Below are 27,553 nucleotides of genomic sequence, written 5' to 3'. Positions count from 1 at the left end.
AGGAACTAATCTATGACTTGTAAACCAAATCTGGGTGGTTACTTGATCTCACATCTAATTCTGTCTTAATCAAATGTTTCAGGCATTCTGTAAGACACAAATGCTAATTGATACCAATTCTTTTTTCTTAATATTTAATCAGTCCTTTAATCTGTGAGTGATTATGTTATATAAAGAAAGAGCATTTATCTTTAGCAGTTAAGTTTCAAAGAGCAAGGTTTCAAAGAGCATGTAAACTGAATCAGAGTTTTAACATGTTTTTTTATAATCATTTGGACCACAAATCCTACAAATGCAAAAATACACTTATCACAATCAATAATTAAACTTTGAAGCAAATAGATATTGATACATGTTGAGTAATGATTTTCTCTCGCAAGGATTTACTTACCTAACAATCTCTCACACATTTTGTGTCAAATTTCATTCCAGCAAATGTTAGTCATCTGAGTATCGAAACCTATCAATTCATCCACATAAAAACTGCATATACACGGCCTCAAAACACAAACACGTCTGTCACAACAGCGGTAAAAACAGTTTTCCTTGCACACCACCAAGTTATACGAGTATTTGTAGTGTGGGTGAGCGTACAAAAGTATGTCATGCAACAATAGCATGTTTCAAAGCTTCACCTGCCCATCATGCTCCTTCATACTCCTTCGTTTATAATCACCAACCATGAAAATGTAAAATACATGGCTACACAGAGCCACACGACACAACCTATGGTTAGCATCTATATATAGTGACAAAGTGTTGCATGTTATACTTGCCTTGTAGTGTAAAATCCAACATTAGCTACACATGTGTCTGTAAGACAAGGTGTGACACTCTCTCCTGTCCTTTTCTTGAGAAAGCTTAAAACTTGGTTCTGCATAGAGTGACTTGCATATATAAGTGATACACAATGTGCCTATCTTTGTGTATGAATATAAGCTCTGATGCGTTCAACACCCTGTCACCATTCAAAAAGGGGGTGTGGTGCCTTTTGTTTGAAATAATGGTCTGACCCGAGTTTTCTATAAGCCGGGGGAATTGTCCTCCAAATAAGATGGAAAACTTGCAGGGCAAACTTAACACTGTGTATGAGTTCCAGTAAAGAATAGCCCACAATGCCAGGATATCACACAGCCGGCACAGTAGTATGAACACATAGTGACCAAATATTGAGGTACACTTTGTCTACCCAGATAATAGAGCACACAAAGTTTGAATCCTGAGTAGCTGGGAAAAGAGCTTGTATTTGCCTGCCACTGGGACCAATCACAACAAAATCAATTCATTATCCAGTATTGCCATATGTTAACAATTCCCTTTATCAGTAATAGATATCAGAAAAATAAACATTGGACCCTTTAGGCGTAACCCTGTGTAAAACAAAAGTCCTGTGCGCACGTACCGAGAGCCCCCGTGTTCAACAAACACTTAGAAAAATCATTTCTACTTTCTTTAACAGCACACGGTGCGTCGCTAGATCTTGAGCAGTAACCGCGGTATGCACGGGGTGGACCGACTGTCAAAATAATAAAGACGAACAAACAATACAAAAAGAAGACTAACATTGATAGGAGACACCGTCAAGATAGCGCCGTATAACAATGGGGTGGGTTGATAAGAGTAGGGGTAAAAATCGATGAAGCTGATTGAAAACTAAATCTTACCAATTATGGCGGAGGTAGATCTGATATTATGCCACATCATGTTATAAAATGTTGGAAGTAGTGCTGTCAGACGTCAGCGGTGTGGCCCTAATCGATAGGGGTACATTGACAAACAATAGCCATGAATCGCGTTGGGTCGACCCACGCCTGCTGTATCTAGCCCGCTAACAGAGTCATGTCGTCTTATCTCATTTGTTCAACAATGACAACCGCCCAACTGTGCATAAAACAAACCCTTCATTCGTTATATAACCGAGCTACTTACTTTCATGTCTGTAGCTGGTGTTGTAGTTGAAATAACTGTCGAAACTTTTCGTGACACGTCTTCACGTCAATGCACGCCGCCATGTTTTGAGCGTGAACAGCGACGGTATTGTCACTTCCGGTTGTACTTTCAATTCCATTTCCGATTCTGGGCCCCGTTTCACAAAACTCTCGTAAGCCTAAGATCTCGTAACTTTTCTCGTAGCATCCGCAGCTCCTGTGTTACAGTATAGGAGGTACATTGGCTACGAGAAAACTTACGAGATCTTAGGCTACGAGAGTTTTGTGAAACGGGCCCCTGGTACTGTTCGTACGCGTAGCCAAGGGAGACGCAGTCAAATGTTAATTAAACTGGCATGATTACTGTCAAGCTACTGATATGTGCAAAAATGTGAATGAGTTGAGTTGAAACTGCACTAAAGAATTCTATGGAGATCGCAGAGAATGACATGGAAATACCAACTCGTATCCCGATTTTATTTTATGTAATCGACGTAATGACAATAATTAAATTTAGAATTGGTGTTACTCATAAAATAGTAAGTCAAATGAAAAAAGAAGTAACACATGTATAAAAAGTATCAATTAATGTATAACTTGTTTGCTTACTTATCAAAAGCTCAATTTACAATGAGAAAATACATTAATTATTTAAATTTGTTACATAGCATTTATGTCGTATAGCGTGAATACACGTTCCAGCATACCTTTTATTGAGAAAAACACCTAAAATTAAAAATTCATTGCGAAATGAAAGAATTCTTAGCATTCATCTCCATTTTTCAGTTTCATTTCAATGCGAAGGTAAATATTTTGCATTGAGGGTGTATATTATTTCAGCCACTTTTGGACGGGAAGCTGCGCGATTTCTCGGTACACTTGTTTGACAATCCCAAAGAGTGCTTGGGGTCAACCCTAACAATAGAATCGGTTCTAGGCCATATTGTACCCACAAAATTGGCGGGAACCTCGAGCACTGAATGGACACAGAAATACCGGTATGCATCACGTCCTTCAACACTCCAGATGTATTTACACTTGGTGGGTTATTTTTAATCGACTGAGATTTATCAAGACTATGTTCTTCCAGTATGGTTTGCATTTTATTGCATTTTACAGACTGAAGAAACCTATGCAAAGTAATTATTTTGGGAGAAAAACAATGTTGTTTTGGATGTGTATGTCTAAAGTAAAAGAATGCGATAAATCTGTTTCGTCATTTTTAAATGTTGACTTTGTTCTATTTTCTTTTACACTTAGTGATTTTTGTGAGGTTCTTACAATCAACCACAGAAGCCTTCTCCGACGTCGTTACTGTGTCTCCTTCTACGATTGGAGCAGGTGGTAATCTAGTGGTTAAAGCGTTCGCTCGTCACTCAGACCCAGTTCGATTCCCAACCTGGGCACAATGTGTGAAGCCTATTTCTGGTGTCCCTCGCTGTGATATTGCTGGAATATTGCTAATAGCGGATCAAAACAAAACTCAGCCAGTCCTTCCATGATAAATCACCATTACGTCCAAACCGGTTTTGATTGCTTTTCTCTATAAAGAAAATAATCCATTATGAGTCTTGATCCGTATGCTCCGGTTGCTTTTAGCTCTCCAAGTGATATTTGAAAATCTGTTAATCTTAAGAAAACAATTTAACCATCTGTCGTTATTATTACAAATGACACATTGGCACTTTGCTATATTACGTACGACCACACTCGAGGAAGGTTATAGTTTTTAGAGAAAGGAAAGCAGCTATATAGGATGAAAGCTCGTGGCCATCATTTCGACTAATGGGTTATTTATACGCGTTTAAAACTTAGACTGGGCTCCTGACCGACCAGTTTATCGTTACACCTGGTTCAGTGTTGCTTTTCGTCATTGGCGGTGTATGCTTTTTGTCTGACAAACAACGGTGTGGTTAACAACGTTTATGCTAGACGAAACATAGCTAATATTGACTTGTGTTTTCTCTACGCATCTAGACTCTTTCACACCGAAACATTTCCTGCAGTTGTTATGGGAAACTAATGAACTCACAGAAGCGCACATAAAATCTTAAGAGCGTGGTCTTCGCTTTGTAACGCATTGTTATTTCACAGGTCGATAAACACAACAACGGTAACACTCGGTCGGTTGGTGAGTGAGTGATTTTTGTTTTACACCAGAAAAGGCTTCATGCATTGTATCCATGTGGGGAATCGAACCTTGTTCGTCGGCATGACGAGCGAACACACTAACCACTGGTGTGCCCCACTGGCCACATCTCAATAGGTATACAGTGAAGTAAAAAGTGATTATTTTGTAATATACTGAATTTAAATATCAGTTGTATCAAATTCAATGCATTTCAAATTCGCTGTGTACTCCACGGTACGCAGATCAATATAAGACCGGCGGGACAGCACATTTCATGCAATGTTTCACACATTTAAAAAATATCTGAAAATTTCAAATTTCGAAAATAGTGAATAATTTAAAAACATATATATGACGTACTAAGAGGCTGAACACACCCTCTGGCGTTTTTAATTCTCGGATGGTGGTTGAAACTAAACATGGGTGAAAATGTACATCCGTGTGTTTGTAATGGAATTTAAAAAATACTCAATATTTTCGAAATTTTAAATTATTAGCTATTTCTGAAACATGTGAAATATTTGTATGAAATGGAGATCAGAGGTATGCCACAGCTGATACCAATGAAACGTCACGTCATCAGTACATGAAGGAAATTTAATTTGTTTTATAAACGACTATTAATGAGTCAACCTTTATACCGTTTGTGACAACACTCCATCATAACAAAAGAAAACGGGATAAAAAAACGTGTTTACATCGACTCACGACGGAAACAGTACCACTTTTACTTAATGAGGATAGTAGTGAGTGCGTATCGTTTTAAGCCGCTTTTAGCTATATTGCAACAATATCACAGCAGGGACACCAGATATGGGCTTCACACATTGTACCCATACAGGGAATCGAACCCGTGACTTCAGCGTGATGAGTGGAAGCTTTCACCATAAGGTTTCCTACCGCCCCTGTGAGGACAGTTGCCAAGGCCACAACTCTACATCGGTTGAAGAAGGAACATGGGTCCTTTTTTTTAATCATGCTTAGAAAATCAAATGTTTCCAAAATGCATTAAAAGATATTGATCAAGAAATTATATATAAGTGTGCACAGGTGTATACTATCAAGGTATTTAGATCAAAACTGGACAGTGTTTCTTACCTGAAGAGGTCAGGTCAGAGTACAATGCCTTGTCGGAGCCTGGTTCTGCCACGGGACGTTTCCAAGAAGTAAACACGTGTGATCCTTACGTACCTAGCACCTGTATGCATACAATAAACACGTGTAGACAACCTGTGGCATATTTACAGTAACAGGCCAATTGGCTTGCGGAAATATTATCAGCAGAAAATCCACGATATTGATGGATATAATTTAATATAGTTGATACAATCAGCCTGGACTTCGGCTTCTTTGCCAAAGATAAGAGAGACGGCTTGAGCTATGAAGTTAAATAAGCAAAGCTTCCCTCTTTCAATACCCCTACTCCGACAGTTTTCGTTCTCTGAGAAACTGCACACAATGTGTTGTCTAGAGATTTAAACCATTCTTTCAGCGAGTTCAAAGACACGTGAAGCTTGAGATCTACACAATGAAGTTTCTGAAAGATCCTACCCTCAAAAACCATCGCAGTGTGTAGCTGCATACAAAATCATGTCACAACACTAGAGTGACTACCGCCGTGAACAATATATCAAACCGAGGCAGCAACATTACGACCAGACCTTATTGTTCATTTTCTAACTTTCACGAAGCCTGTCAATGAAAAAAATTGATCTAATTGTGTGTAAGACATTTATTTCCGAGTGTTCATATCCGTTGACTAAAGAAATCCTGCTCTATGAGCACGCGCAGTCAACAGAGAAATATGGTTAGAAGATACAATGAGACTGTATCCATACCTAAACTGAATGCTTTGCTTTATCATTGAAAAATTCCTATATCACCAAGATATATTTCATATCTGATTAGTCCAATTTCGTTGCATGCTATAATACCATTCAGTAATTTATCATCCACAAAGTACACCCTAATGTTTAAGCCCATAATCTTAGTTAATTTGTCATACAAGAGTTTAAGAGTTCATTCTTCTCTGAGAACATGCTAACGCTGTGAGTCATTCCTGCGATTTATGATTAACAAACGCGAACAGTACAAAATATTACTGATGATTTTGCAAGCTGTCATTCTGAAGGCAATAAATACTGAACAAATGTCGGTTACCTATGATATGAATTACGACGTGTCGTTGTCGATTACGTTTGAATAAGTGGAACCAGTCTATACTCTCCAACCTGCTCGTGAAAATAATAACGTGGAGAATATGTGGAATTGTCTGTACCTCGGGGGATTTCCATGGCTAAGGAAGTCAAGACCGACGGATTACCTCGATCCAACACGGCACCCTTAAGTCTCTGCGTTATTGTTGAGGAAATTTCAGTCATTACCTGATAAATTCAGTAGCTAGGATTACAGCGCTTTGACATTTATGTTTGAATCTAGCTACAGGATTGTTCTGAGAATTGTTAATCATAATTTGCTCTCCAATCGCAGACAAGTTTTTATCACAGACGGTTCTAACACAATTACCTTACAATAGACAGACTTAATTTGATTGTAGAAAAAAAATGGACGGACAAAAACGTCAACATGGCGTCTCTGGATCCTATCCTCATTAGGAATGTGTGTTTGTAAATGATTGCTTTTATGGTTCAGTAGCAAATTTGATAATTTTGATTTGTTGAAAAGTTGTCATTAGTGCATGTAATTAATCAGCCCTAAATGACGTTTCAACCAATCATGAAGTTCTTATCTTCATGTATACAGTGAGAGTTAAGTGTGTTAATTAACTTCTAGCTTCTAAATGCGTTGCAAAGACTTCATGACACGAAAATGGATCTGATCGTTGTACATAAATGGTCGTTTAAACGGAAAGAGGAACACCATTGTTTTTATCTGTACTGTTTGTTTGTTTTGTGTACGCATTTGTTTGTTTGTTGGCGGGTGTCTGCGTGCGTCTGCATGTCTGTGGTTTTACACCTTTCTCTACAATATTTTGCAGTATATGTCTGTAAGCAACTGAATTCGAATCAACTGATTGGTATCATGAGCGTTCATCTGTGCAAGGTTACGATAACGTGCACCAAAAGGTCAGTGACCATTGATATGTTGGCCCCATGTTTACTCATAATCACCTGTTTGGTTGGCCAGTGGTTGTCAAACTGATGATGGGTCCTCTTGGATATGCTCATCAGGTCCATGTTGCCCTATGGCTGTCAAACTGATGATGGGTCCTCTTGGATATGCTCATCAGGTCCACGTTGGCAGAAGCTTGTCAAACTGATGATGGGCCCAAATGGATATGCTCATCAGGTCCATGTTGGCAGATGGTTTTCAAACTGATGATGGACCCTCTTGGATATGCTCACCAGGCCAATCATGTTGGTTCATAGTAGGCCCAACGAAAAGACATTCACAATAAACCATGTCCCACACTTGACCCAACGTAATGTGTTTGTTTGCCTTATGTTGACACATCGGTATTTCAATATTGAACTCTTTCCTGAACTTAGTACTTAACCATGGCCCACACTTGGCCAAACGTAGAACCCCCAGAACCATTCTCCAAACCAATACCCTTAACACCCCATCAACCCCCCCCCCCCCGCCCTCAACACACACACACACACAGACACACACACACACACAGACACACACACAGACACACACACACACAGACACACACACACACACACACACACACACACACACACACACACACACACACACACACACACACACACACACACAAAAGGGAAGACAGCAAATCCGCCATCTAAGATCACAAAATTAAATCCTTTGGAAGCCTACGAAATCCGCTCGTTACAGCTACTCCCTACTTTCTGTGCAGTATGTGTCGGTTTCTTTAACTTAAATGATGATTTAAAACAATTATTTCACAATATATTCACAATTCACTAACTAACAATGAATACTTACCAATTGATTAAACTCGAGAAATGCAGTGTCGTCTGCTCTTTGAATATCAGGTGAAGCCATCAGTGATGACAAGTTTGGTATTCAATTTGGAGAAAACAACGCTGTAAAATTCACTGCATGGTGGTTGAAAAACAAGGAAATGAATTATTTCATTTCTTCTGTGTAAATATTTCAACTTTCATCAAAACATGATACGAAGTCATGGCTAAATATGGCCGTGTGCTCACTCTTTTGTTCACTATGTTGAGCCAACGTTGAGCCAGCTTTGTGAAATAGATGTAAGATCAGAGAAAATAGGCATAGTTGTTCAAATGTTGGGCCACTGTTGGACCAACATGTCCAAGTCCACCGTTGCTTTTAAGTCATTAAGAAAACGTTGGGCCAATGTTGGAAAACCGTTGACCAACGTGATGGCATCTGCAGGTATACAGACCCCTGTAGTGACACCAGATGCAGAGAACCCGATGATGTCATTTTTTTCAGTTTTCTATTAACAAGTACACCTGTTTCATGGCAAAGTTCATATCTTCCTGATTCAGGTATTCTTTGCAGGTAGCGAAGGTAACGTTGACCAGCCGAGCTGCCAGCACCCAAGCTGTGATGCTCTTTTGCGGTTTGCTTATCTCAGTAAATATTGTGTAATGCATTATATCATTTTATAAAAATATAGTCATGACACTGAAATGAACAAGTTGACAAATCAGTGAAATAAGCAGTGGTGTAGCAAACTTGAGGAATATGCAGACTATATACGTGTCTGTATAAAGGTTAGTATCTGCATATATATAATTTTGATAGTAACAAACTAAACCATATAAATTGAAAAGGAGCCCCAGGGAGACCAGATATTCAGAAATGTAGACTTTCTTTATTTAGAGCCATAGCACTGCAGGGAGAGCAATGCTGTAGGGAAAGTAATGTGGTTCATGGACTCTGAGACAGGATAGTGTCTGTAGACAAAAGCACTAACACATGAAACCGTCCATGGTGATACATCACAACAGAAAGGGGCACCATCATTTACCATGTGGTGGGGCGTGGCTGAGTGAGTCAAAGCGTGTCACAGAAGACGAGTTAGTGACACTAATACTGAGAGAATCATTGGTGTGGTGATAACTGTCCCACACATGCCTAACGATCTGCAATACTGATTCGTCAAGAAGCATTTATGTGAAGGTGCATTCCACTAGCATTCAAATCTGGGCTTCCTTTCACGGAGAACTAAGAATGTAAGTCACTAAGGTAACCTTAGTGCAGTGTTAAAGAATGGGAGCTAAGCTTAACCTTAGTAAATGAAAAACGAAGACAGTATTAGTTATGTGGGTTCCAGATCCCTATCACCAACAACACCTACTACTACAACACCATCACCAATAACACCAACACCTACCACTATCACACCATCACCACCAATATCAACACCTACCACTACCACACCATCACTAATAACACCACAATTACCATCATCACCAATATCAACAGCCTACCACTACCACACCATCACCACCAATATCAACACCTACCACTACCACACCATCACCAATAACACCACACCTACCATCACCACCAATATCAACACCTACCACTATCACATCATCACCACCAATATCAACACCTACCACTATCACACCATCACCATTAACACCACACCTACCATCACCACCAATATCAACACCTACCACTACCACACCATCACCACCAATATCAACACCTACCACTATCATACCATCACCAAAAACACCAACACCTACCACTACCACACCATCACCACCAATATCAACACCTACCACTACCACACCAAGACCAACAACACCAACACCTACCACTACCACACCAACATCAATAACACCAACAACTACAACTACCACACCATCATTACGAACACCAACACCTACCACTAACACACCATCACCACCAATATCAACACCTACCACTGCCACACCATCACCAGTAACACCAACACCTACCACTACCACACCAACATCAATAACACCAACAACAACTACCACACCATCATTACGAACACCAACACCTACCACTACCACACCAGCACCAACAACACGAACACCTACCACTACCACATCATCACCACCAACACCTACCACTACCACACCATCACCAATAACACCAACACCTACCACTACCACATCATCACCACCAACACCTACCACTACCACACCATCACCAATAATACCAACACCTACCACTACCACGCCGTTACCACCAACACCAACACCTACCACTACCACCCCATCACCAATAACACCAACACCAACCACTACCATATGATCACCACCAACACCTACCACTACCACACCATCAACATCCAACATCAACATCAATACCTACCATCACCACACCATCATCAACACGAACACCTACCACTACCACACCAGCACCAACAACACGAACACCTACCACTACCACACCATCACCAACAACACCAATACCTACCATCACCACACCATCATCAACACGAACACCTACCACTCCACACCATCACCAACAACACCAATACCTACTATCACCACACCATCATCAACAAGAACACCTACCACTACCACACCAAGACCAACAACACCAACACCTACCACTACCACACCAACATCAATAACACCAACAACTACAACTACCACACCATCATTACGAACACCAACACCTACCACTAACACACCATCACCACCAATATCAACACCTACCACTGCCACACCATCACCAGTAACACCAACACCTACCACTACCACACCAACATCAATAACACCAACAACTACAACTACCACACCATCATTACGAACACCAACACCTACCACTACCACACCAGCACCAACAACACGAACACCTACCACTACCACATCATCACCAACAACACCTACCACTACCACACCATCACCAATAACACCAACACCTACCACTACCACATCATCACCACCAACACCTACCACTACCACACCATCACCAATAATACCAACACCTACCACTACCACGCCGTTACCACCAACACCAACACCTACCACTACCACCCCATCACCAATAACACCAACACCAACCACTACCATATGATCACCACCAACACCTACCACTACCACACCATCAACATCCAACATCAACATCAATACCTACCATCACCACACCATCATCAACACGAACACCTACCACTACCACACCAGCACCAACAACACGAACACCTACCACTACCACACCAACATCAATAACACCAACAACTACAACTACCACACCATCATTACGAACACCAACACCTACCACTACCACACCAGCACCAACAACATGAACACCTACCACTACCACATCATCACCACCAACACCTACCACTACCACACCATCACCAATAACACCAACACCTACCACTACCACATCATCACCACCAACACCTACCACTACCACACCATCACCAATAATACCAACACCTACCACTACCACGCCGTTACCACCAACACCAACACCTACCACTACCACCCCATCACCAATAACACCAACACCAACCACTACCATATGATCACCACCAACACCTACCACTACCACACCATCAACATCCAACATCAACATCAATACCTACCATCACCACACCATCATCAACACGAACACCTACCACTACCACACCATCACTAACACGAACACCTACCACTACCACACCATCACCAACAACACCAATACCTACCATCACCACACCATCATCAACACGAACACCTACCACTCCACACCATCACCAACAACACCAATACCTACTATCACCACACCATCATCAGCAAGAACACCTACCACTACCACACCATTACTAACAACACCAATACCTACCATCACCACACCATCATCAACACGAACACCTACCACTACCACACCATCACTAACACGAACACCTACCACTACCACACCAGCACTAACACGAACACCTACCACTACCACACCATCACCAATAACGCCAACACCTACCACTACCACACCAGCACTAACACGAACACCTACCACTACCACACCATCACCAATAACGCCAACACCTACCACTACCACACCATCACTAACACGAACACCTACCACTACCACACCATTACCAATAACGCCAGCACCTACCACTATCACAACATCGGACAATAACACCAACATCAACCACTACCACACCATCACCAACAAGAACACCAACAACAACAGAAACAACTGCCACCATCACAAACAACACCAATTACAGCAACAACTCCCACCTTCAACAACAACGTAACTAACAGCAACAACAACAACACATACACCTCTGAAATATTTACTGATACTCTTGGGCCTAATTCTATGTGATACTCCAACTTTTGGGGTCGGCTTTCATTTGATACTCCAACTGTTTAGGTCTACTATTTGATACTTCATATGCTTGTGTCTACTTTTATTTGATACTCCAACATTTTTGGCCAAAATCTGTTTGACATTCCAACTGTTTAGGCCTACATTTATTTGATACTCTCGCTGTGTAAGCCTTCTTTTATTTGATACTCTCGCTGTGTAAGCCTTCTTTTATTTGATACTCTCGCTGTGTAAGCCTTCTTTTATTTGACATTCTAGCTGTTTAGGCCTACTTTTCTTTGATACTGTAGCTGTTTATGTTGTTTCTGCTTCTATTTGATACTCTAGATATATGGGCCTACTTCTGTTTGATACTACCTGTTTTCTTTCGTTGAAACCCCGAAGGGTAGTGGACGGGATGGTGGTAGGGTGATAGAGATGAGAATGATGACTGCTCTGGTCAGGATGGGGTTGCTATCTGTGTGTCATCGTGTCAATCCACAAGTATTTTAGGCTCATGTTGTCAACCATTGTTCAAGCTTTCTCTGTCTTTATTGTTTATAGCCCGCCGTGATCATGTGACAATACTGCAGACTACTGATTGTATATTCGTCCCGCGAATATTTATCTCCAGACAAGAACAGGTGGGGCGTGAGCAGAACAGCAAACCAAAACTCTAGCAATATTTGTTCAAAGGGCATGTCACTGTGGTTCGGATTCAGCGCCCTGAAATCATGGACAGCACAGATGAGGATATCCATGTAAGTACATGCCTGTATTTAGTGGTATCATACTGTAGCCTAATTGTTAAAGCGTTCGCTCGTACCGTCGAAGATCCTGGTTCGATTCTCCACATGGCTGCTATATATTCATAAACGCTCATTTCTGGCGTCCCCAGCCGTGATATTGCAAGAATATAGCTAAATACGGCAAAAAAACCCACACTCACTCACTCACTAGTATTTAAGACATTCGCCACACCCAGCTGAACTTGAAACGATTAAAATCCATTATTAGGTAGTTTTACATTGTGATTTTCTGTCATGCATTTCTCTAAATAATTTACGTTATAAGAAATAATGTGCAGTTTGGTTGTTGTTTGACGAACTCAGCAATATTCCAGCTATATGGCGGTCGTCTGTAAATAATCGAGTCTGAACCAGACAATCCAGTGATCAACAGCAAGAGCTTCGATATAAGCAGCTGGGACGTGATGACATGTGTCAACCACCTCAGCGATTCTGACCACCGGCTTGTCACCTCTTTCGACAAGCATGGGTTGCTGGATACCCCTATTTATACATTATGGGCTTATACAACGTATCCATACGACATATTCGTATATATATTCGCATTTATTATCTTTCAAAGGTTATATCTTACTGGCAGAACTATGGTTTTAGTCCGAAGCTCTCAAATGTGCTTTGATTACTGAATTTTATGTCTGCATCCATAACTAAAACATGGGTCTAGGAGTGTGCAATGTATGACTGTTGCCGAATCAGTGATAATGGACATATACGTCAGTCCTTACATTTTGCTTAAATATTGTTTTTTGTGTTTATTTATTTATTTATTTATTTATTTATTTATTTATTTATTTATTTATTTATTTATTTATTTATCTGTTTGTTTGTTGTTTTTGCTTTCCCATTAGATGGAAATGGTTTTCAATTATTTTCTTCAACCAGGGATACTCTACAACAGGGATAGATCACTTGCTTGCTTTCCTTACCATTTGTACTAATTAACGTGTGCCTCGTCATGCTCCAACGCACACAGTGACTTGGCTCGTTCCCAGTGCAACTTCAGTTGTGTTTAACAGAACTTCAGCCAGTTTATTGTATCAGTCGGAATTTTACAATGAATGAATGAATATTAGTAAGAATTAAGAGCAAGAATTATGCGAATGAATGAAACAAATAAAGAAAAAAGAATGAAAGAAAGAAGTACATATGTGAATGAATGAAAGAATACACCCCTCCCAAAACATGTTAAAGAACGCAAAAGTATCGCGAGAACACGTGTTAACATCAGCTGATCTACTTTGAGACATTTTTCTGTTTACATTAATGATTAATTCAGATATCTTATTGCATGTGGGGAATGGAATGGACATTAACAAAATGTTAACTGATACTGTCACTCTGCCCTCAAAAATAAAGTGTAAAACTGTCACAAAGCGTTTTAAAACACCTTTCCAGTTTTGTCAAATAATAAAGATCAACAATAAAGAAAGAAGTTACGGAACTATAACCCTCAAGCATCAATGGCGAATCAGATCAGATTGGCGAAATGTCATATTTTTCACACACCTCAATTACACCCTAACACTTTGTTAAAGACATGAAACTGTCACTATTACTTGCAAATACGTTTCAACTAAAGGTATGTTTTCCTTCTAAAAATTAAACGAATGAGTGAAAGAAGTTTTTATCGGCACAATATCTTCGCGGTGAATCGAGAATAGAAGCCAGTGAGCTATAACATACCGACTTGAAACTTTACTACAAATCTACTGTCCTAATACGGACACTAACACCAAGACTTAAACACTCAGCGAACGTAATCAGCTGTTGAAAATAAACCGGGCTCAATCTTAAATACTACGCTGCCACCATATTGGCTACACTGGTAACGTAAAGACCCCAGACATACGTTCAGCGGCTTTTCGGGGCCCCCCAAAGTTTTTTTAACACTCGGTCACAGGTGGGCTCGATCCCGACACCTCAACCTCGTTGGAACAAGAGCCTGGGCCCTCATTCTCGAAACGTTCATAGCCCTAAGAATTCTTAACTTTGATCATAGTCAATGTGTTAAGAATGGGCTTAAGAAGTTCGTAGGGCTACGAGCGTTTGGAGAATAGCTAGCCTGGCGCGTTAGCCAGTTCGCCCACCGCGCCCCGCGACCGGGAACCGACGACATGTGTTCACTGAGCCAACTTAGTGATAATTATAGTGATAATGATCAAATTAGAACTTCCGATCACATTAGTCGCCTGTTACGAGAAGCATGGGTTTCAGAAAGCCTATTCCTGTCCGGTCCTTCACGGGTCTGCAAATATGAAACGGGCCGGTGGTCCCATTACTAGAACAAACTCGTTCATCCATACGCCGGTCTCTCGTTGTAAGTGTAATCCGAGCTTTGAATGAAACCGAGGTAAAGTCTGCACTTACTTGGGGTGATCAGTTGATCTAGACTTTATAGCTGCTCTAAAGATAAGAGCGCATCATTGAGATGCATTTCATATGCATCAACAATGCATGCCCACTTAGTCTAGGCGTCCCCGTCGTGTAATTGCTGGTATATTGCTAAAAGCAGTGTAAAACTAACTCACTCACTGTCGTGATTTTTATTGATTTCTCAATTAAGTTAATTTAGAATACAATTGTTAACTATACAACGTTTTTATTCATAACCAAGTTCTGATTTTTCATTAACTTAGGAATACGCTCTATCAATTGTGTTTGTTTAATATAAACAGAACTTGTTTTCAGCTATAAATACCACCAGTCGAACATGACGTCGTTATCGCGTTGTCATTCTGCATTTTACAACAACAATGCATCACCTGTCACATGAAATATATGTTAATGCTTTAAAATATGTAAATACCATTCATATCAGAATGAAGTGAAGATTTCGTTGCTATAAATAATGAATCAAATAACAAATATCATTAAAACTGATGCACGTTTTCACATTAATAATTTAATGTCTGTGAAAAAGCTATTGATGTCACATAGTGAATATCATTTACTTGAGAACATGCAGGTAAATATGATAAGGAAGGATGGCAATATGTGGATGAAAAGAAGGTAAATATGATATTGGAAAGAGATTTGTTGGATTCGTAATAACATAGAGGTGTGCTGTTGTGATGTGATATGGGGTGGGGTGAGGTGGGGTGAGGTGAGGTGAGGTGAGGTGAGGTGAGGTGGGAGGGAGGGATAGGATGAGGTGAAGTTTAGCATACGGTTGAAGGCTGTTGCACTCATATTGTGCGTGCGTGTGAGTGCGTGCGTGCTCGAGCGTGCGTAGCTCTTAGTACCAGCCCCCAAATAATGCTGGTTGATAGTGCTAGCCCTGTGAGATACTATACCAAGTTCAACATAAATATTGCACAATTGGACTCCGAACTCCAAGCTGGCCTGACCTTCTTCTATATCATTAATAAAGAGTGCCAGGCAGGGCAAAAACAAGCACCGTATTTTTGCGTCTTTTTGTATGACGTGGTCGGGATCGAACCAGCAATGTTCCGCTCTCCGGCTGATGTGATGTCCACTGCACCAGGAAAGCGGTTCGGAAGTGTTGCAAGTTATTACTAGAGCAATTTCTGTTCAGAAGTGATGCCATTTTCGGTTTTAAAAACTCCACGACTTTGTTTGGACACGTGTGAACAACGAGTTCTAATTTGGCATAGGTGTGAGACCCAGAAAATATGCAACAGCTTCACTTTTACACCGAATAAAGGTGCGTGAGCGAGAGAGTAAGTTAGTTCAGATTTATGTCTCACTCTGCTTATTACAGACAATCCAGTGATCAACAGAATCACCATCAATCTACGCAGTTGGGGTATGTTGACACGGCAACATGTCTGGCATCAGTCATAAAGTCAAAAGTTTAGGTGGGAACGACCCTGAGGGATTTTTTTCGAGGGAGAAGGGGTGCGCACCCCGGCCCTGCTGCACCATATTCTTATCAGATACATCATCCTAATGATAATCGCTGACATCAGTGTTGCAGAGCCCAGCATAAACATGTTAACAAAAATCAATGACCAACCTATTATGGCATCTATATTGTCATGAAGGGGCAATTTGTTCCGCTATGTACATCTACATAATCCATGTTCAAATTATTTAACATCTGTTGTACGTTAGAATTCCGTTAGAATATATACGAGAATCACGTGTTTTCAGAACGAGTCAACCTTACAGGGATTGCTATTGAAATGAATACATCAGTATGTGCATCATAATACATTCCACAAAGCGTTTGTCCAGACGGACAGAAATCACAACGTCAATGATTAATTTTCACACACGACTAGTCTATATCAGATTAGCAGAAAATGGTCATTAAATAGAATTCTATGGGCGCAGTCCAGAGTCGACACATGCAGCGAACAACTTAATAATTACAGCAGTAATCCCAAATATATAAAAAAAAACCCCAAAACATCATGGCCTCATTTGATTCTTTAGATATGTATAATTCTTATTTCTTTTTGGAATCACATTTGATAACAGTACTATGACAAATTCCACTCCTGTTTGTGGGTACATGACAGCTTGAGCTGGTATACCTGACCCGGATGCAGATCAAGTTCGACACGTGCGGTGTTTGTAAACAACGTTGAACACACCTCCATCGGAAACAATTCGATTAGATTGCAAAACAAAGGATAGGTGATAATGTTAATGTTATAAATTCCCGTAAATGGGAACGTTGCCAGGTTATCGCCTTATTAATTCGACCATTCATTCTACCGAACCAGTTTCTAGACGTACAAACTCCGAAGGTTAGAGTGACCTCCCTTCAAGAACGAATCGAAGATGGCGGCATTGAGAGGACAGGTGAATTGTGTTTACATGTTTTATTATGTAGTGACCTCATGTCGAATTTGAACTGTGTTTCAAGTGGTGTGTGTTGTTGCGTAGACCCACGGGTAACTAGATACACCGTTTAGTTGTTCGTTTGTTTGCTACGTCAATATTATGTGACCTAGAGATATTTCTGCATGGCGAAGCTTACATGGAGCGTGTTGCCGCGATTCGTTCTGTTCGTATCGGAAATTGTTTGTTTTATGCTTATTGACTGGTGTCATCATTTCAATAGGGATGCGGATTTATCATGATGGTAGAGGTCTGTCAAAGTTTGGTAGTAAGCGGAAGGTTTTTACTCCCAAACGAACACTTATTTTCACGGGTTTTTTTTGGTATGACGGTTACCTAAGTCTCGACTTGGCACATTGCCAAAGTGGAATTACCTTAAAGAATCAAAGCGTTTTTCGTGCGTGTTGAATTTGATAATCATGTTTACTTTAGTATATTCTTTGTTGTGAATTGTCATGTATCAGAAAATCGCATGACATCTGAATGAATATTGTAGTGCATATTTTAGGAGCCATGTCACAAGAGAATACTACCACAGAGAAAGCAAACTTGAGAATATCTTCAAAGACTCACAGTGGCAGGGCGTACAGATTTAATTGTCACACAAATACCATGATAAGGTGTCAGGTGACTGTGATTGGGATTTTTTAAATTTGTAGTTATGATTTCAACAACATGTAATTTCTTGTGTCATACAAACACAAAATTTCCGCCAATTTTTAACTTAAGCAGTTTTTTTGTCAGAATCAAACTCAGAGACAATTTCTACATTGTGTACTGACTTCAAGATGTAAACACTTCATTAGACTGTAGACACTGACCTCATCATGGTCTCTTGATTATCAAACCAGCTTATTTCAAAATGGCTTCACATATAAATTGGTCAAATCACCATGGTAACACCAAGCCCTGTCTTGTTAAATGCCCTTTAGTCTTGTTAGATCAGCTATAATTAATGTGTATACTATCACTGTTATCTACTGAAATGAAAATGATGCTGAATTACTAATTCAAGAGCTTACTTACTTGAAGGTTTTTATTTTATATCATATCAGATTAATAAATAATAGGTAACAAAACAGCAAAGTTATGATGAAGTATGGGACCTACCAGTGAATATATTTCATCAAACTATATAATGTGCGTGGTGACTTGAAAAGTTTGTCCTAGATTGTTGAAGGTACACAGCCTGACTTGATCATTCATGAAAGACTGCTGAACAAACTGTTATGTCAAATGAATGTATGGATGTTGTATTTTATCCAATACGAATATTTTTTTTCTATTTAAAAATTAGGCAATCATTAACACATAGTTTGAACAGACAAATGACTATTGTAATGACTATCAAAGTTGCAAGGATTGTTTTCAAAATTTCATTTCTTTCTTGCAGATGTATCATTTAGTCATCTTGTTGTCCTTTTTGTATGTACACCTTTATTATACTCATATACCACTGATGGTGGATTATTTTGGGTAGTAATAATAAATGAGACAACAACTTATCAGACCTGAAGGAAAACTCTAAAAGATTAACCATTAGCGAGTAAATTATTACACTTGTATGTGTATCATGGTGACTTTACAAAACACATGTAAAAAATTCATGTACATTTGTAAGTCTCTCGTGCTTGGGAAATGTAACAATTCTATTGCTCATTTCATTGAATCTCTTTGAAATGCATGGTCATGATAATCTTTATTAGTATGTAACACAAACAATGAAATATGGATGACTCCCCAAAACATGTCCATCACTCCTTCTTATGACATCACAGAGTCATGATGACTCCTGACTTTTTATATCAAGGGCACATGCTGCATTTCCTAATATTCAGTAGTAAATTTGAAGTGTCTTTTTTTAAGTGTATATAATAAAAAGGATACAGTGACTTTATTCAAACTGGAGTATCCTAGACTTGCTACATATGATTTACAGACTACTCATTGTGCTTGCATTTGACATATTTCATCAGATTCTGGCAACACAAAAGGTCAGGTCAAGGATGATGAAATCTGGGAAAATATTACCTTATCCTTCAACAGATTCAAACATATCTGTCTGTTTAATATATTAAGAGAGTTTCGTAGATTCCACTGGGTAATCCTGACAATGAGTATATGTGTATGTATGTGGCCATAAAACATACAAAACATACAAAACATACGAAACATACGAAACATACATACACATATACATTTTTGTACAAAAGATGTTTTAGTGATCATAGACATGTCACTTGTGATATTTTGAGACAACAAACCCAACAGGCTGAAGGGTGTTCTCTGAATATATGGACAATTTTGATAGTAACAATAAACCCATTTAATTTTTAATTGAACAGGAGGCCCATTGAGATCGGAAATTCACTTGAACCAGACAAAATCTATACTTGCTTCATTTAGGGCTTTAGCACTGAAGGGAGGGCAAGTAAGTAGGGAAAATGATATGGTTTAGGTACTGTGAGACAGACCACCAGTCTAAATGTGGCATCATATTTAATAGGTTTTAGTATCATTACGTGCAGTTACATCACCAAACTTACTAGACAAGTACAGATGATTATTATTTGACTGATGGCTGATATACATGACTAATGCTACATATTGCTGTGACATAACTACCAGCTGTTTCATGGTGTATGTAATTGACTCTGGTTGTCAGGATAGGAGCGTTTCATGTGAAATTATTTAACCTGGTAAATGTGTGGATTATTGAACTAGTGGCACCAAATACTGTCATATATTCCTGTAAACAGTCATTGGATTGTGGGTTTCTGGATTAACACTGGTTGGCTCGGTTATTGTTTAACACTGCACTCAGTAATATTGCAGTTACATGAAGACAATCAGTAAGTGTAAATAATCAAGTGAGGACCAGATAATCCAGTGATGAACAGCATGAGCACTGATCTATGCAGTTTGGATGTGATGACATGTTTTGACAACTCAATCCCATTAGTCGTCTCTTGTGACAAGTTGGTTACTGAAGAACAGTTCCAGCCTGGACCTTCACGACGCGGTTTGTCCACCCAGATGGTTATATGACAATGATCATAAGGTCAGTCACAGGATTCTCTGGTCAGGTGACTCGGGCCAGGAATATTGGCAAGCTGTTGTAATGCAGTTAGTGTAAATATTGTTAATATTAGAAATATAAACAAACATATCATCAGACTGAACTGAGTGTCAGTGTTTGTTTGGTCAGTGGTTTTATAAAAGGTCAGTCGCTGAGGCCAATCAATGGATGCTGTCACAGTGCCAAACAATAGGGTATTGATTGTGCAGGGAATTGGGTGCCAGTTAGCCTAGCCTGCTTAAAGTTGACCGCATTAATAAATATGTGATGTATGGATTGTTACTGAAGTACTGTTTAGGTTGCTATGGTAACCACTGTAATTAGGTCATTCGGGTTTCTCAGTTTTGTGTGCACTTGTGTGAATAATATGGTTATGAATATATCCAAATTGTTTGTTTTATTTCTGATACCTGAATAACAAGTAAGTTAATATTTTGGCCAGTTAGTTCGTTGATGGACATCAGTGGTCAAGTTAACATGCTTCATTCATCCTTGTCCCTGAACCAGAGTAGTTTCTGTTCCACCCACACCTTACTGTAACGCAAAAGACCTAATTAAGGATGTGTAGTTTCTACACAGGTTCAGAAATCTCTCTGTTTCATTGGGGTTGATTTTCAATTTATAGGGAGTTCTTTGTTTCTATGAAAATAATATATATTCTTAAGTTAATTGTGAGTCTTGTACTTAGTTGAAGTCTGGTAGTCTGGATTGGTACCAATGCACTAAGCATTCATAGTGTTACAATTTTTCACAGCTCTATACGTCATGGGCTCATGAATGATGTAATGCTAGACACCATGTGGATCAGGCCCAAGGAGCTTACAGCATCAGAAAACAATGAATTATAGAAGCTGAAACTGGATGTGGTTGTTTCCAGAAATGGTTATGGGGCAGTGGTTTAATCCAGTGGTTAAAGCATTCGCTCATTACGCCAAAGGTCAGGGTTCGATTCCGCATGGGGGTACAATGTATGAAGCCCATTTGTAGTATCTCTTGTCGTGATATTGCTAGAACATTGCTAAAAGGGCATAAAACCCATCTTGCTCTCTAGAAGTAGTAATACCCAAGTTCAATGGGCTCTGATCTAAGTTTCAGCGTATCCTGGTAGCCATATTGAAAAAAGCCAGTTGCCATTGCTCCGTCATCTTTGAAGAAACTGCATAAAAGTTTGGTACATAGCAGTGGGACAAAACTTATTCTTTGTTTTTCATGCAAAAGCACATTTTGACTGAAAAGATCTACAATCTTTGTACTTGCTCTTCATTTCTTCCAATAGAGATGATTTTGTACAATATGCAATAAAATTTAGCATTCTTTAATAGTTTTTGAGTGACATTTAATATGCTCAACATCTGTGTTCCTGAGTCTTATCAGATATATTCAATTTTTATCTGTTTTTACCATGCTTATAAACATTTAAGTTGAAAACATGCCATCTGCTATTTCTAATAGCCACAGGTTGAAGGGCCATCAAGTTGCTGTTAATCAGGCCCACCCATGTCCGTCATAATCGACTAAACTCACTAAATTTGTCTTCCAACATATCGCAATGTAGATAATATTAATCAGAATTTCTTACAGATACATTGAATTTTTACCAGTACACATCCCTACCATGATGCTCTAATGTGAAGTGTAAGTCGTACCTCAAATCTGTTTGAGTTACATGCAGCATTCAATATTGATGTGCTTTAATGATTTACTGCATATCAGTAAAATAATGCGAGGCACTCATTAATAGGATTAGTGCCAAAAATACATCTATATCTGAAGTGCATCTATAAATCTTGCATTATTATATTTTCTTTTGTATTCGATATCGTCATTACTATTATTTGGGCCACAATGATTCATTGAACAAAGACGAAGCGATCGGTTCACCAAATTTCTTTATTGACACAAAAACATTGACATTATATTAATTATATCAACGTGTAAAGTACATTCCAGAGAAGAAAGATTGAACACTATTTAAGCTGTATTGCTGAACATAAACAGTTTACATTGTTTGAACTCCCTGGACCACATCCAGCAGACCTGCAAACGGCCAACCATGTAAGGTATCATCTGCTTGCCTGTGCAATTGCTCTCTGTGCATCCAGCAAGCATGTTTTGAGAGGGATTAAGATGTTTACACTAGAGTCAGATTAATTATTTTTCTCAAATTGGTAGTGTAGTCGTTCTGGTCAACCATATTCTGATTTGCATCCTCACATTAATAAATGCAGGACAAGGATGAATGAAGCGTGTTTTGAGATTTTCAATCACATTAATTGATACACACATTAGCTTGTTGAATTTCAGTAGGCGGGCATGTTTCAGGGTTTCATTGTAAGTTTTATTCCTATTTATTCAGTCTGCAGGACAATGCATCCCTTCATCTGGATCAAGGAAGTTGATACACAATGCCCTTTGTAGTGTTATTGTAGTCAGTGGTTTGTTAAATATTGTTTATGTGTAGTAACAAATCCTCTGATCTACTACTTCAAGTAGAAACAATGTGTTTTGTTTTTTTTGACAGTCACAAGATGGCATGATTTGTGTTGTCAGGGTTTTTCCTTTCTTGACAATAGCATGGAATATTAAACTTGAATATAAAAGCAGCAATACATTAAAAGACAGTTTTGCCCATGATGTTTAGGTCTGATTGTCAGAGATAGATCACATAACTTCAAAATAACTTCAAAAGCCTTTGTGAGAAAGTCCATTTAGAAACATCAAAATATTGAGCCCCTTTGTTGACTCTCTTTTCGGTTGCACAAGTGGTCTAGTTTTGTATTTAAGGTGTCTCAGAGAAAGACCCCTCTGAAATCTGGGAAAGGTATTTTGTATCCTGCGTGCCTTTGAAGGTCCAGGGTAGAAAAGGTCTTCAGCAACCCACGCTTTACATAAAAGGCGTCTGTGCTTGTTGTAAGAGATGACTATCGGGACTTGGTTGACACTTGTCATCGGTTCCCAATTGCACAGATCAATGCTCATGTTGTTGATCACTGGATTGTCTGGACCAGACTTGATTATTTACAGACCGCCACCTTACAGCTGAAATATTGCTGAGTGCGGCGTAAAACTAAACTCACTCACTCACTCACTTGTATCCTGGTTTGGTTTTAAAAAGTTTCACATGAAGCTCACACCTTGATTAAAACAACTCATTCTCTTTCATGATCTCTTAAGTCTGCACCATTAACATGATTAAAGATCCAGGGGCCTGTTTCAAAAGGAATCGTAGCACTAAGACTGCCGTAAGTCCGTGTTAAAATGTGGGTTACGATCACACTAGCACTACGATTGCTTTGTGAACTGAAATGGAACCCTAGTAGGAATGGTCGTTATCAAATCATGCAACTAGTGGGATCAAATCATCTGGCCTTCTGCCTTGGTTGAGACTTAACATGGTATCTGAGGTTGCATTGGTTGATGCTCATGATATCGGTCACTGAATTGTCTGGATCAGACTTGATAATTTACAGACTCTTGTCTTTTAGATATAATATTGGTGGGTGAGACATTAAACTTCATTTCATTTGAATGAAAGAAGAAGACTTGAACATACTGGAACAAGTTGAAATAGATAACCATGATTAAATCTACTGTAGATTAAATATTCAGCAGTTGTTTTTCAGTAGATAAATCTGTATGTTAAACTAATGAATATTACAAAATCGTCAGTAGCTTGTGATAGATATTTTCAGATTGTGCCATGGGGTGTTGATTAGTGTATTCAGGTGGGCCTGTTGTTTTGTTAACGAAATAAAATCATGATTTTGATTCGTCATCCATCATGGATAAGTAACATTCGTAAAACTGAAAGCTTTCCCCTTCCTTCCCTTGGAGACTGGCAATCCTGCTTTAAATCTGGAGGTGCAAATTTTTGTGTGACTTGATACCATGTATCATGTTTCTCATGTTCAGGGTTTGTGATGTAGCTTAGTGGTTAAAGCGTTCGCTTGTCATTTCAAAGACCCAGGTTTGATTCCCTTAAAGTGACATAAAACTATCATTCACATGTTCATGGTTTTCCATATATTTGCGAGCTCTTTTGTCTAATTCATATGACAAATTTTGTCATGAAATATTTGACTTCTGTCCCTTCAGTGGGGCAGTGGCTTACCCTAGCAGTTTGAGCATTCAGACATTGTGACGACAATCTGGGTTCGATTCCCCACATGAGTATAATGTGTGAAGCCCATTTCTGGTGTCCCCTGCTGTGATGTCGCTGGAATACTGTTAAAAGTGGTGTAAAACTAAATTCACTCACTCACTCACTCACACATGTCCGTTCAGAGAATTTACATTTACTGGTGGTAAGAGATGTGATAGTGTTAACAAACTTGGGTGATGCAAAATGTAAAATTTATCCCTATTAACAATGATTTACTATTCAAATTCTATATTCTACTCTACTAAGCATGGTTATGAATGCACTCAGATTGCCATGTGTATTATATCATGAATTAAGCCACATGAACATTCACAAGGGCAGACTTTTTCTTCCTATCCATGGTTATAAATAATTACTAAAGAACAGTATGACTACAGAGAATTTTGATGCATTAAATACTGTTAACAGCCAAATATTCACGATCGTTTAATTTTCATAAATTTCGCATCAGACTTCATGATGCGGGAATAAAAACATGCGATAATATAGATATATCATTTACTCTATTCAGGAAAGTCAACAACACAAAAACGATACAGGTGTCATTGCTCAATCACGTGTCACCGTTCAGCTAATCGGGATTAAAATGTCTCAATCATGTTTTATTTTCATTGCTATAACACTTTGTTAAAAAGGATTAAGTTTGAAATCAGTTACATTTATTTTTAGATCACTAGGTCTGTTTATTTTATAACAACTCAATGGTCACGCACCTGCATGTCATGTAAAAACATTCAGAGATGCCCTCTGGCCCTCTGTAACAAGATCACTTCAGGAAAAAAAAGAAGGCGCGAAGAGGTTTAGTGACCATCATTTGTGAAAATTTAAAGGTGCAGAAATAAGACAGTTTACAGTATACAAAACTAGACTTCTATCAGAAACAATGCATTCATATGCTGAGTAATGCTAATGGTAAGCATGGAACAACTCATTGCTGTAATGGTTGTGTTTTTCTGTATGAATCAATTTGATCGGCTACCAGTGACACTCTCTTGCTAGAGCATATGAATGTGAAATCAAGATTTAAACGTTATGATCATACTTATGACCAACAATAGCTTCAGTTGTACCTGTGTCATTGACCCCAAGTGGAATTGCTAGTGGCTTGTGACAACATGAAGAATGTGTTCTTTCAATGAAACAAATGTGGCTGATAAATCTCCTTCAAAAGCACACTTGGGGTCATGAAAAGGGTGAAATGCTTCAGTTTGGGGGTTCAGAAAGTGGATGAAGTATTCTGCATATGTCTGGTGCTTATGACCATGTATCTGGTGCTTATTTCCATGTGTCTGCTTAAGGCCTTGTGTCCGGTGCTTATGACTATGTTTCTGGTGCTTATTTCTATGTGTCTGCTTAAGGCCTTGTGTCCGGTGCTTATGACCATGTTTCTGGTGCTCAAGGGTATGTGTTTGTGCTTAAGGCCATGTGTCTGGTGTTTAACATTATGTGCCAGGTCCTTAAGGCCATGTGTTTGGTGTTTAACATTATTTGCCAGGTCCTTAAGGCCATGTGTCTGGTGTTTAACATTATGTGCCAGGTCCTTAAGGCCATGTGTCTGATACTGAAGGCCTTGTGTAAGGTGTTGTTGTTTATTTGCAGATTCTGAATTCTTTTGGTATGAACTTGCAGTAGTTAATTATCAAATGTGCATATCCACCATTTTAATTTGTTGACAAATAACACGATGAAACCATCCATCCCTGCCCCGAAATCAGAGTTCAATTGATTCACTAATTATATCCCAGTTTCAACAGTTGTGCTGCACTGTGCCCGTGTAGCGCAAGTGCAGTGGTTAGGTTGATGTGACTAACCGGGAAGGTGACTGGTAAAAACACAGCAAGTGATGCATGCAAGGATTATCAGTGTCGAAGGTGGAGAACAAGAGATGTTTCTTGTGATTACAAGCATTTTGGATCGGCAGTCATGAAGATACACTGGTCCCATACATGCACATTTGCAAACCAAGTTCTTTTTAAGATTAAAGTGTAGCATTAGAAAAGCTAATTTCATTGTTCAGAATTGCTCAGCTTGAAAACTGAAATGTTTTAATACATGTTTATGGAAACAGAGAAAAATATGTAGATTGTGATGAGTAGGCTCTGTCACAGACCAAACAATGTCTGTTGTATTGATACCTATGTGTCTGTCTGCCTGTCTGCTAATGACAGTATACAATACACAACTTTAATCACTGATCACATGCAATTTGAACTTAATACCTATGAGTCTAAGCACCATAAACAGAATACATTGATTTACGGCTTGTGCACCTGAGTTTTGTTACTTTCACATTATGTAATTATACAGACAGGCAGGTGTGAAACTTGTATGCATGACATGTTATGCTCACTTGACAACGGTATGTGAATCCATGCTGCTGGTCAAACAGATCATCTTGATAAACACACAGTGAGC

At 39.1% G+C, this 27,553-nt stretch overlaps 3 protein-coding genes across 5 annotated transcripts in view; 2 read left to right on the top strand and 1 right to left on the bottom strand.

Annotated features, from left to right (window-relative positions):
• LOC137260928 (transcription factor SOX-5-like) overlaps window positions 1-8,390 on the bottom strand; it is a 244,083-nt gene extending 235,693 nt beyond the window's left edge. For 2 of the 3 annotated variants that reach the window (XM_067798487.1, XM_067798488.1), the window contains exons 1-2: window positions 7,191-7,422; window positions 5,158-5,257 (exon numbers count right to left, since the gene is read on the bottom strand). The gene's annotated coding sequence lies outside the window, so the exon portion shown is untranslated. Of the gene's footprint in view, window positions 1-5,157; window positions 5,258-7,190; window positions 7,423-7,995 lie in introns of those variants that run through there. The other variant, XM_067798486.1, reaches the window with a different exon arrangement.
• On the top strand, window positions 6,646-11,284 carry LOC137260817 (mucin-2-like). The gene is made up of 4 exons (XM_067798379.1): window positions 6,646-6,678; window positions 9,478-10,211; window positions 10,392-10,982; window positions 11,110-11,284. The coding sequence occupies exons 1-4, from the start codon at window positions 6,646-6,648 to the stop codon at window positions 11,282-11,284; spliced, it is 1,533 nt and encodes a 510-aa protein (XP_067654480.1).
• A 6,321-nt stretch (window positions 11,285-17,605) lies between these two features.
• LOC137261087 (branched-chain-amino-acid aminotransferase, cytosolic-like) overlaps window positions 17,606-27,553 on the top strand; it is a 50,551-nt gene continuing 40,603 nt past the window's right edge. Inside the window, exon 1 of the mRNA XM_067798759.1 lies at window positions 17,606-17,858. Coding sequence (XP_067654860.1) covers window positions 17,838-17,858 — 21 coding nt within the window. The 5' untranslated portion in view covers window positions 17,606-17,837. The remainder of the gene's footprint in view (window positions 17,859-27,553) is intronic.

The sequence above is a fragment of the Haliotis asinina genome, chromosome 14 (genome assembly GCF_037392515.1).
Source record: "Haliotis asinina isolate JCU_RB_2024 chromosome 14, JCU_Hal_asi_v2, whole genome shotgun sequence".
NCBI lineage: Eukaryota > Metazoa > Mollusca > Gastropoda > Lepetellida > Haliotidae > Haliotis > Haliotis asinina.
This window is presented reverse-complemented; position numbering and strand designations above follow the sequence as displayed.

Coding starts and splice junctions, on each gene's coding strand:
- LOC137260817 (XM_067798379.1), top strand. CDS start 6,646: ATGGCGTCTCTGGATCCTATCCTCATTAGGAAT. Junction 10,212..10,391: donor ACACCTACCACTACCACGCC/GTTACCACCAAC, acceptor CTACCACACCAG/CACCAACAACACGAACACCT. Junction 10,983..11,109: donor ACACCTACCACTACCACGCC/GTTACCACCAAC, acceptor ATCAACATCAAT/ACCTACCATCACCACACCAT.